Source organism: Orycteropus afer, unplaced genomic scaffold (genome assembly GCF_000298275.1).
Source record: "Orycteropus afer afer isolate SDZICR_OR568_19922 unplaced genomic scaffold, OryAfe1.0 scaffold00037, whole genome shotgun sequence".
In the NCBI taxonomy this organism is placed as follows: domain Eukaryota; kingdom Metazoa; phylum Chordata; class Mammalia; order Tubulidentata; family Orycteropodidae; genus Orycteropus; species Orycteropus afer.
Window position 1 is genome coordinate 13,887,874 of NW_006921624.1, and position 10,826 is coordinate 13,898,699.

Below are 10,826 nucleotides of genomic sequence, written 5' to 3' on the forward strand. Positions count from 1 at the left end.
AGTAGAGTGATGAAAAGCTCCGAGCTGGGGCCAGGCAACCCAGATCCAACTCAGTTCCACCGCTCCCCGGCTGGTGACCAAGGCAGGTCCCCGCTCTGGGCCTCACTGTCCTCCCCATTAAAATGGGAGCTGCAAACTAGACGATTTCTAAACTGTGAGGTTAAATTCTTCCCTCTTAAAACTCCTCCCAAACGACAGGTATGTGCAGGCAAAGCCTAACTTTTGCAGGACCCAGAACAAGAGTAAAAAAGTCGGCCCACTAGTAACAATGTCTAAATATTTAAATATTACAAATCAAACTGAAAAAGTGTTCAATAAAACATATTCTTTCCTCCCACTTTGAAAAACATACCTTCATTATGACCCACAAGGCCAGGTTCAAATTTAGAGTTCACAGATTCCTTGCAGTTCCACACCTGACGTACAATTTGGGAAGAACCAGCCCAAGCCCATGGCCCAGCCTTATCTTTTCACCTCCAACTCCCACATGTATTGAGAAAGACACATGTGGATACCCAAACCCACATGTCCAAACTCTGGAGACATCCCCTCTAAATAGCCTTCTCTTAGCCATCTCAGACCCAGCGGTGCACACACTGGTGGCACAGTTCACTTTTGGGAGAGCAGACCCAGGGAAGAGACCTGCACGGGCCTGGAAGCAGGCTTGAAGCCATTTGGGCAGGGGATCCAGGGTTCCAGGTACCAGGAACAAGGTCTAGAAGGGGAGACACGGGCTCTAAGGCATCACTTGGTCCTGTGTACTGCTCTCTCTGTGGAGAGGGACATGGACAGAAAAGGACCAGAGCAGGACTTAGATCGAGGGCCTTTCTTGCCAGATTTAGGGGTTGTATGTGGTACATAAGGGTTTCATTATATTATTCCCTCTACTTTTATGTAATTTTGAAACTTTTTATAATAAAGTTTTTTTTAAATACTAAAAGATGAAAAATAAATCCTTCCCAAATCAGCCCAAGTCTCCTGAGATTTTACAATTCCGAGTCTCTGAGCACCACTGAAACCTTCCTATAGACTCAGCTCCTTAGAAACCAGACCTTTAGAATCTTCCAGGCAAATGTGAGTCCAGCACTACATACGTGGGGAACAATGGATATCATTTGGGAATGATGTGGGTCTCATCCCCAGAAGAAACCATTTCCAGGAAATAAGAGGAAAAGCTAAGAACACAGTAGGGGTTTCCATAGCCCAAATTCAGACTGAAAACCTTTCAGTTCTTAGAAAAGAAATACAAGTGACCCAGAAATGAAGACAAATCTCTCCCTTCCTCCCAAAAACAGAGAATGAGCCTTTTAACTGAAAAGCAGCCGTGTTTAATCACCAATATAGTCCTGGCCCTAACAGAAGTGAGATCATCTCAATTCTAAAGGGGTAGGTTTTTTCTCACTCACTCACTTCACAGGCAAGTAGAACTGAAGAAAGAAAACAGAACTCAGGGCCTGGAAGAGACGCCTTCCCATCCTTCGCGTCAAAGGCTGTTGTCTTCGGGATTAAGCATCCTGCTCTAGAAGGAGGGCACCCGAGTGATGCCTTTAGCCTGTGCCTCCAGAGACTCTTCACTCAGTGCCCTGGAGGGTTGAGTCTCCTCGTCGGTGGCCTGAAGGATCCTCAGAAGTCTGAGCTCAGGATTCCAGGTGGTTCTAGCTGTATTGGCTGAAAGGTTCATGGGGGTCTCTCCACTGGAAGTCTGGGATTCCAGGTCAACCTCCACTTGAGCACTGAAGTCCTCCTTAGTGGACAGTGTCTTGACTAATTCAGCACCTAAAAGAAGACCCCGCTATTAATTGTACCTATAGCCTTCTCCCAAATTGGGAAAAACTGGGGACAGAGGCAAAGAAGGAAGGGCTGGAATGTCTTTAGGACCCATTTAAGGGCTGAGGACTGTGCCCTTCAGGGTGGGCAACACAGGTTCAGTCCTCCCTGTTTTCAGTCACTCACTAAGGCTCCTTTACTCTCATAACTTACTCCTGCGCCGGGGGAAGGAGTCTGGGAAGTTCTTAAGGTAGCCCATCTCTGGCTTCTCTGTTCCATCCTGAAATTCATTGGGGTAAAAAAAGAACTAAGACTTTAGGAAACAAAAAGGATTTTTCTAGAAGATGCTTTTCTCTAGAAAAGTAACTTTTAATACAGGCCAAACAGGCACCTCCTGCAACTCAAGGGCCTGTAGCACACATTCTTTGCCCAACAGGCTGTCCAGCTGAAGCCGAAAGCCACTTCTTCCTCTTCCCAGTTGTCAGCTAAGAGCTTGCGGCGGGCTGCCTCCAAGACAGATGCCAACAATTCCTCCAGACGGATGCCAACAATTCCTCTCCTACCCGTAGACACATGCTGTTCCTTCTATCAAAAGGAGGAAGCTATGTCCCTTCCTCTTGATTCTGGGCTGACCTTGTGACTTCTTTGGCCACTAAAATGTGGCAGAAGTGACAATGTGCCAGTGCAGGCTTAGCCTTTAAGAACGTGATTTCATTTTTTTGAGACCACTATGCTATCAAGAAAAGAACCTGGTGGCACAGTGGTTAAGCACTTGGCTGCTAACCAAAAGGTCAGTGGTTCAAACCCACCAGCTACTCCACGGGAGAAAGATGTGGCAGTCTGCTTCCATAAAGGTTACAGCCTTGGAAACCCTATGGAGCAGTTCTACCCTGTCCTCTAGGGTCACTGAGTTGAAATTATCTCAACGGCAACGGGTTATGCGTTATGCTGTCACGAAGCTCAAGCCAGCCACATGGAAGGGCCACATGGAAGAAACCCAGTGTAACCTGGCTAACAGCCACGCCCAGCCTCCAGCTGAATGCAGCTGCACGAATGGCCAGAATAATTGTTCAGTCAACCCATGGAATCATGAGAAATACCAAATCACTATAGTTTAAGCTGTGGGGTGGTTTGTTATACAGCAACAGACAATATAAACAGTATGGCCCAGGTACACTCTCACCTGTTTCAAGGTGGATCTTCCTATCTCCATCTGCTGCTGCTGCTTTGTCTCACTTTCCTCATCTGGTAGAGTACTATGACCTATGACCACAAAGCCAATTCAATTCTCTTCTTATTGGAGTTTCATATCCCATCAGCAGGCTTCTAGTTGACCCCTAGTCTACAAATGACTTGTCTTATGTCCAGGACAAGACTGGACATTAGTGGAAGGTAATAGGGACTTAAGCCTTCTGCATTCTATTAGTGAGTCTGTTCACCTGGAACTGTGACTACATCTATTAGAAAATAAAGATAAGGATCATTTGTGTGTTAAAAGACTCAGAATTCCTCCAAGAAACCTCTGGGGCAGCATGTACACATTACAGCAACAAAAGAAACTCTAACTCTACCTGTTTTCAGTTTATGAATACTGCTCTTAGCAGAATGTGGTTCACCTTCCACTGCCTTCACTAATGAGCCCATGTTGGTTTCTGGAATAAAGGAAAAACACACACACACACACACACACACACACACACAAAAAAACCCTCTAATTGTGATATGTTGTTGTTGTTTCTATGTTTTCCTTTATAAATTTGTAACAAAATAATGTGCTCAAATAATAAAAGATAGTACAGAAGCATTTATAATAAAAAGAAAGAGTTCCCTACCCCAGCCCCTACTTCCTAAAGGAAACTAATTTTAACTCTCTGTTTTAGAGCTGATGATTAACTCCTTAAATCTAAATATTATTCTTAAAATGCTGTCTCTTTTGGTCTATTTAAGGTATTATTCACTGACTCCTCAGTATGAAAGATCAAGGTGTACCTCACCTTATTTTGTCTTCTCTACATCTCTATGGCAGTAAAAACTCTAGTTTTCTTTCTTTTGTATCAGATGTTTCTCCAACTGATTCCTAAATGCGAATGCATTTTTTGTTTTTTGTTTTTGTTTTCCTTTTTCCCTTTATCTAAACAAACATCTTCCAAGGTGCCACCAGATATACCGTGCTAGTATCTTGGTTCCCAAGCAGCAGTAGTTCTCAGTTTAGCTGCACCTTGGAATCACTGGGTTTCAACACCAGAAATTCTGATGTAATTGGTCTGGGGTGCAGCCCCTACCTAGCTCTTCAACCTGATCTACCTCTTTCCCTTAAATGTCCGAGACCACAGCTACACTGAACTGCTGTGTTCCCTGAGCAAACTGTGCTCCTCAAGATGCCATGCCTTTGCAAAGGTTGTTCACATTTCCAGGAATTCTCTTCCATAGTTGGAAAAGTCCCATATATTTTCAAGATTCAGGCCAAAAACACCTTTCCATAAGGCCTTCTCCAACTCAGATAGGACAGGCCACTGCTCTAAGAATATGACTCAGAGAGGCACCCAGTCATCCAAGCAAAACTGCTCCTAGTGGAGATGTCAGGAAGAAGTACAAAAGACACTGGAGTGGGATTCAGGAGACTGGTAGTGATCACCCTGGATGAGATGCTAACCTTGGACTAACAGCCATGGGCCACAGCCCTGGTTCTGTCTCCCATGTGAAGGTCTGGACCCTTCTTACGTATTTAGGTTAGAGGGCATCACTGGTATCAGCAAGCTCAAGTTGGAGAGAAGGTTAAACCAAGAGGGCAGCCTCTTTCTCCAAAGCATCTCACCTGAGCCTGCCCACTGCCCCAGGATTGGAGAGTGAATTCTGATCAGTAAACAATAGTTTTCACATTAAAATCAGCAATGCCCAGTCTGAGTAGGGCAGAACAAATTTCCAAGGTTTAGAGAGATTCTTTTTCCCTCCCTCACATTCCCCACTCAAGCTGAGAAACAAGTCAGAGGAACCAAGGTCAGTACTATCCCTCAGCTTGACACGAGTAGGGACTCTGGAAAGGAGAGATACCCATCATCACCCCCAGCATGAACACCAGAGAGAAAGCACTGCCTGTCAAGAACTGGCTAGTGGCCTCCTGGCTGAGGCTACACAGGATATTGACTTCATCTTGAGATTCCAGAGACTCTACCTTGTGGTTGGAAGCTGGAGGGTCCAGGAGAACTGCTTACTCAGAACTTTTTGGGGCTTTAGTGAGTACTCCCAACTCTCTTGTCTCATTGGCCAGTGGACCCTGAGGGGTCTTCTCTTCATAACCCGCACTTGCAGCTTCTACTTCTGATCCTCAAATTGCTCTGCATTTACTAAGGTGGGGCCTGAGTGAAACATGACGATGACTCCTGTTCATGGTCATCTCCCAAATCCCCACACAAAACAGAGGGAAACACAGCTTCTTTGCTTAGTAAATATTTGATGGAAATATGATGCATGGTAGCCACCCAATCGGAAGCATTCCAAGAAGAATTCTGAGAGTCTGAGAAAGACAGACCCCAAAGTGACAAAAACAGTCAAATGTCCTCCCCTCAGCTACATCCTGGGAATAATCCCGAGTTCGTATTCTTTTCAAACACATATTCACTCCTAAGCACATACTCACTCCTAAACACATATTTTCCTCACCAGAGACAGGGTCACAAAAGATGACGACTTTACGTTTCCGTCCTGGATCATTCTTGGTTTTCATTTCAATCTCCTGAAATCCACATGAGTAGGAAGTGAATTAGGACTTTTGGGAGTGAATAGAAGATTTCAAAAAGAGGTTAAAAATGTAATATTTACAACCACATGGGAGTGATCCCTCTAGAAACCAAGAATCCCACCTCCCATCCATCCCTAACCATTCCAGGTGGCAACTACTCCTCCTGGTCCCAGCAAGCCCGAAGTTCCCTCACTGCCCTCTACCTGTTCCTGTACCTTAGCTGGTGTTTTCACCTCCTCCTGCTGCTGCTGCTTCCTGAGACCTGGCAACCACAGAGCCAGCTGGGTCCTCTTCTCGATGACTGCTCCCACCCTCCCCCAGGGCTGCTCGCCGTGCTCCACTCCACAACAGTACTCTCTTCCTCTGGTCAAGACCAAGCCAGGGGAGCTGTTTCCTGTATGACTATGACCACAAACCCAACTGAATTGGGACCAAGAGAGAGTGTGGGAAATGTGGGTTAAATGGGGCTGGTACCTGGAGGTCTGACAGCCTCAGGAAATGGAGCTTCTGGCATCAAGTTATAATGCAACTTCCTCAAATGCTCAGGATGTCTCCGCCCTGGTTTCTGGAGGGAAAAAAGAAGAAGAAGAAGAAAAGTGCTGGTGTAGGTCCTTCCTTTTTGCCAAATGTGTTCTCCAAATGCATTTATTCACCTACTCAACAAGCACATTTTGAGAAGCCAATGTTGTGCAGCATCGTACCAGGGGCCATGAAAATAGTGCAAAGGTGTGAAGGAAGAAAAGCAGAAGAAATAGAAAACAGTGCCTTCCTCAAACCCTTCCCCACACATGTGGGTCCAGAGTGGAAGGACAGAAGAGAAAGAAGGAATGGAAAGTCAACCCTTCCAACACAGAAGAGAGGTAAGTCTGAACTTTCACGTAGACATCTTTCTTTGACACTACCAGCTCTTACCTGCAGGGTGAGGCCCTGTACAGATAGAAACATCCTAGAAGAAATTGCACTGTCAGGACATCTCTTTTCTAAGGCATGTTTTTTATTCATTATGGCCAATTCTATCCTCATATTTTCAGAAGGCATGGTTTTCCATTTATCTGTCAAAAGTCTGAAGGGGACAAAGATAGCCAGCTCAGAGACAGTCAGCAACAGCTCTTCTGGGAGAATGTGGCTTAGGAGAAAGATAAAAAAGGGCTTGAAACTTGAAAAAATTTCCACTCTGGGTATGAAAAGCCTGTGCTAACAGATACTCATTCAGTAACACCTTTCAAATGCACTTACAAAATCACTCCTGGATTGATCGAGTCTGTCCTGTATGTCAGGCTCATGTGCCTCCACACCACCGAATCTTTACAACACCCTGACAGACAGGTATTATCCTCATTGTAAAATGAGGAAAATAAGGCTAGGTGAATTACCAAAACTCATAAAGCCAGTAAGTTTCAAGACAAATTCAAAGACTGTCTTATCCAAACCACATTTACTACTCTGCATCCCACTTATCCATAACTCATCTGTAGAAGAGAAGAGTGTAGTCATGCCTGCCTCCCCCACGGCTGTTGTTGGTGCATGCCGTCGAGTCATTCCAACTCACAGCAACCCTCTGTGACAAGGTGAAACTGCCCCATCGGGTTTCCTAGGCTGTAACCTCTACCGCAGCAGATCCCACGGAGCAGGTGAACGTGTTCTACCGCCAGCCTTTCAGTAGCAGCCGAGTGCTTAACCATCGGGTTTAGATGAGAGAACACGTATACAGTGCTGAGCACGGACGGAAAGTGCCTGATAGGTGTGGTAGTTACTACTGTCATCACTGCATGCTGGTGAGTCTAAGAGCTCAGGAAACAAGCAGGGTAATGGCTGCCTCCCCTCTCAGAAAGAGCACACTGCTTAGACCTTCTCGGCTTCAAGGAAAAAGCAGGTGCTCTGGATCTTCAGGACTCACATGATACTTACTCCTTTAGCTCCTGAGGCAACATGTTGATTTGGGCCCAAGGAAGTATGGAGTCTGTGTTTAACTCCTCAAACAAATGCACGGGGGAGGGGGGAGGCACAACCACCTCTTGACTTCCAGCCTGTGTCTCCATGCTCTGCTTTGCTGAGGAACCCACAGCGAACTCATTTTCCTGGAAGAGAAACAGTGGGAAGAACTCCCTGAAGCACTCTCGACAAGCCCACCTCTTCCCATCCACACTCTAGCCTTTCAACAACCCTTCCGTAGTATACTTGCTTCCAGACCCACTCCAGCAACCCCTGCCCTCTGCACTGTGGGGGCCACACATCTTTCACTCTGAGTATCCCAACCTTATTGTTGTCTTCAGATCATATAAGGACTGTTTGTCTTTTTTCCCAGAAAGGTTATTCATTCATTCATTCAAAAACTTGACCAAATATTTACTGTACCAACTATGTGCCAGGCACAGGACTAGGTCTGGGGATTCAGCAGTGACCAAAACAGAATACACAACTTTCAAGGACTTAGCAACTGACAGTTCTGTGAAGTATCCAAGACCACATCTAACCCAATAAATGATGGAATTAGAATTAGAACCTCAAATATTATCATTCCGGGTCCACTGAACTTCTATCCCATTTTACCCCATTGGTCAGTCACTTTTTAACTGACCAAACACGTCTATGAATACCCAACCATTCCTCCAATTGTCAGTCCAAGGTGCTCTTTACCGCCCTACAGGGAAAAGAGCCTTTGAACAAAAGATGGTTTGGTAATTATTCTTAAAAAGGATTTTCTTCTTCAGATTTTGCTTATTTAGGGAAAAAATAGAGAAGGGGGGGAGGGAAAACAAAAATTAGGCCTCCAGAGTCATATCACAAAGGTTTGGCCAAATCAGAACTCACCATTGCAAACTTCTTTCTTCTCTCCCTCCCATCCCAGCTGGTGACATCAGCCTTCTTCTCAGCTGGACTGGAAATAAAAGTGACTGCCACTTACTCCCTGACACTCAAAATGGAAGCACCAAGAATACCTGTGAACACCGACCACGAGCGTTTCTCTTCTTCTAGCCAGCACGCAAAGACGACTCCCTGGGAGCCCAGCAGAACCTGCTGCCCCAAGGCTGCTGAAACAAGCCACTCACCCTCACACCTGAATTCGGTTCCCCACTATTCTCTCACATAATCAGTTATTTACTTTCAGAGCATTAGTCCAAACTGGTAATTATCTTCTTAGCTGTGGTTGTGTTTGTAATGTCTCACTCCCCTATAAGACTGTAAACCCCAGGAAGGCAGGACCAAGTCTACTCCACTCTCCACCGAATCTCAGAGAAGGCCTTCAGCAAGTACTGAATATTGTTTGTTCTCACAACTTCCTCTTCCTTCCCTCCTGCTATGTGGATACAATGGGTGCAGCTTTAGCAGCCAACATACTATAAAGCGTTTTACAACAGGGAAGTCATAGACTGAGAATGATGGGCCAGAAAACTAGGAGTCTCAGTCTCTGGTTACCTCATGACTGATATTAGAGATTCACACACTTCACTGAGAACTTTTTCACTGGTTGCTGGTAACTAATAAGAAAAACTAACACTCAGAAAGCATTAATTTCTTAATCAAATCTCACAAATACATTGGCCCTATCCTGCGTGGTACTTATACCATGCAGAATTTGAAATAGAGAGTCCTATAGAACCTCAGAGTGCATTAAAGTAGAATTCTGGAAGGCAAATCCTTGGAGACAGAAAGTCGGTTAGTAGTTGCCTAGGGCTGGGCTGGGGGAATGCAAGTGGGGAATAACCGCTAATGGGTCCAGCGTTTCTTTTGACAGTGATGAAAATGTTCTAAAATCGATGGTGGTGACGACTGCATACATGTGAATATACTAAAGACCACTGGCTTGTACACTTAAAGTAAACAAATCATATAGCATGTGAATTACATCTCAGTAGAGCTGTTCTTTTAAAAAAATAATACGATTCAGTCCTAAAGAAAAATGAAGTCCTGATAGATGCTATAACATGGATAAACCTCAAAAATGTTCCTGCTGAGTGAAATAAGTCAGTTGGAAAAGGACAAACATTGTTTGATCTCACCTACATGAAACAGGCATATGTATAGAGACCAAAGTATGTTAGTGGTTATCAGGGGTGGGAAGGAGCGGGGAAAGGGAAGTCACTGCTTAGGGGTCACTGAGTTTCTGTTAATGGCAGTGGAATAATTTGGAAAAGGATATTGGTAACAGTTGTACAACATGATAATGTAATCAATGTCATGGAACTGCACATGTAAAAATTGTTGAATTGGCAGATGTCATACACATTTTTACCACAATTTAAATAATAATAATAATAATAGAATGCTAGTGTGGCCAGAGGCAGATGCAAGAGACCATGGCTGCCATCTTTGCTGGCCTCCTGCTAGCTCAATGACATAGATAAAAGAGACATCACCACACAGAGGCCTGCAGAGGAAATGCTTAGGGATTTGCTGAACGTAATAGCTGAAGGCCTCTGAGTTTCCAGACATGATGTTTACCTTCTCCTCTGCTTCTCTGGTCCTTCTGGGAGCCAGACCACAGCCATATTTCCCACATCTTGAGGACAGGGAAGCAGTGTCTTATTCAAATTCAGCACTGAAACCTAAGAGAGACAGAAAACCCATATATGCCTTTCACTTAACACAGGCTCCCACTAGTATTCAACACCAGACTAAAGACTGATTGATCCTCCTCATTGAAAGGATTCAGTGGTTCAGAAAACAAAGGGTAACACGACATTTCCCATCCCCAAAAGGTCTTCATAATTTTCCCCCAAGGAACCAACTATTTCAGCAATTATCAGTAGAGGCATCTCTGCAAGAGTGAGCATTGGTAAGTGAATACCCTCCAGTGCACCCTATAAAGGTGCTCGAGTGGCACCGTGGTTAAGGCATTCAGCTGCTGACCAAAAGGTCGGCGGTTCAAACCTACCAACCACTCCACCAGAGAAACATGAGGCAGTCTGCTTCCCTAAAGATTTACAGCCTTGGAAACATTATGAGGCAGTTCAACTCTGTCCTAAAGGGTCACTATGAGTTGAAATCAACTCAACAGCAGTGGGTTTGTTTTTTCGGTTAGCTTCCCTGTAATGTTAGGGTGGCCTTTAGAAACCACCATCCCATTCCATTTAAGGATGCCTTGGGGCTCACATGGGAAGACTAGTCATTCTGCCCTGCCATTCTGAAGACTTATATCCCCTGCAGATAATACACCTGGCAGTTTGGGAGCAGGGAGAGAACTGATAAGAGACAGAAGTAGTTGTAGGCAACCTGCAAAAACAAAACTGCTTCTGTTTCATACATATGTAAATTCAGGGACCCTTGAAAGTATGGCTGGTGTGTGAAATCTTGAATAGACTTGGCAGCCCTTACCTGT

General features: G+C 44.8%; 1 protein-coding gene across 1 annotated transcript in view; it reads right to left on the bottom strand.

Annotated features, from left to right (window-relative positions):
* Positions 1-1,519: 1,519 nt before the first annotated feature.
* Positions 1,520-10,826, bottom strand: part of CUNH9orf43 (chromosome unknown C9orf43 homolog) — a 16,327-nt gene continuing 7,020 nt past the window's right edge. Inside the window, exons 4-14 of the mRNA XM_007936763.2 lie at positions 9,950-10,053; positions 8,318-8,384; positions 7,415-7,584; positions 6,419-6,569; positions 5,981-6,071; positions 5,710-5,768; positions 5,428-5,500; positions 4,819-4,953; positions 2,951-3,030; positions 1,981-2,047; positions 1,520-1,776 (exon numbers count right to left, since the gene is read on the bottom strand). Coding sequence (XP_007934954.1) covers positions 1,520-1,776; positions 1,981-2,047; positions 2,951-3,030; positions 4,819-4,953; positions 5,428-5,500; positions 5,710-5,768; positions 5,981-6,071; positions 6,419-6,569; positions 7,415-7,584; positions 8,318-8,384; positions 9,950-10,053 — 1,254 coding nt within the window. The remainder of the gene's footprint in view (positions 1,777-1,980; positions 2,048-2,950; positions 3,031-4,818; positions 4,954-5,427; positions 5,501-5,709; positions 5,769-5,980; positions 6,072-6,418; positions 6,570-7,414; positions 7,585-8,317; positions 8,385-9,949; positions 10,054-10,826) is intronic.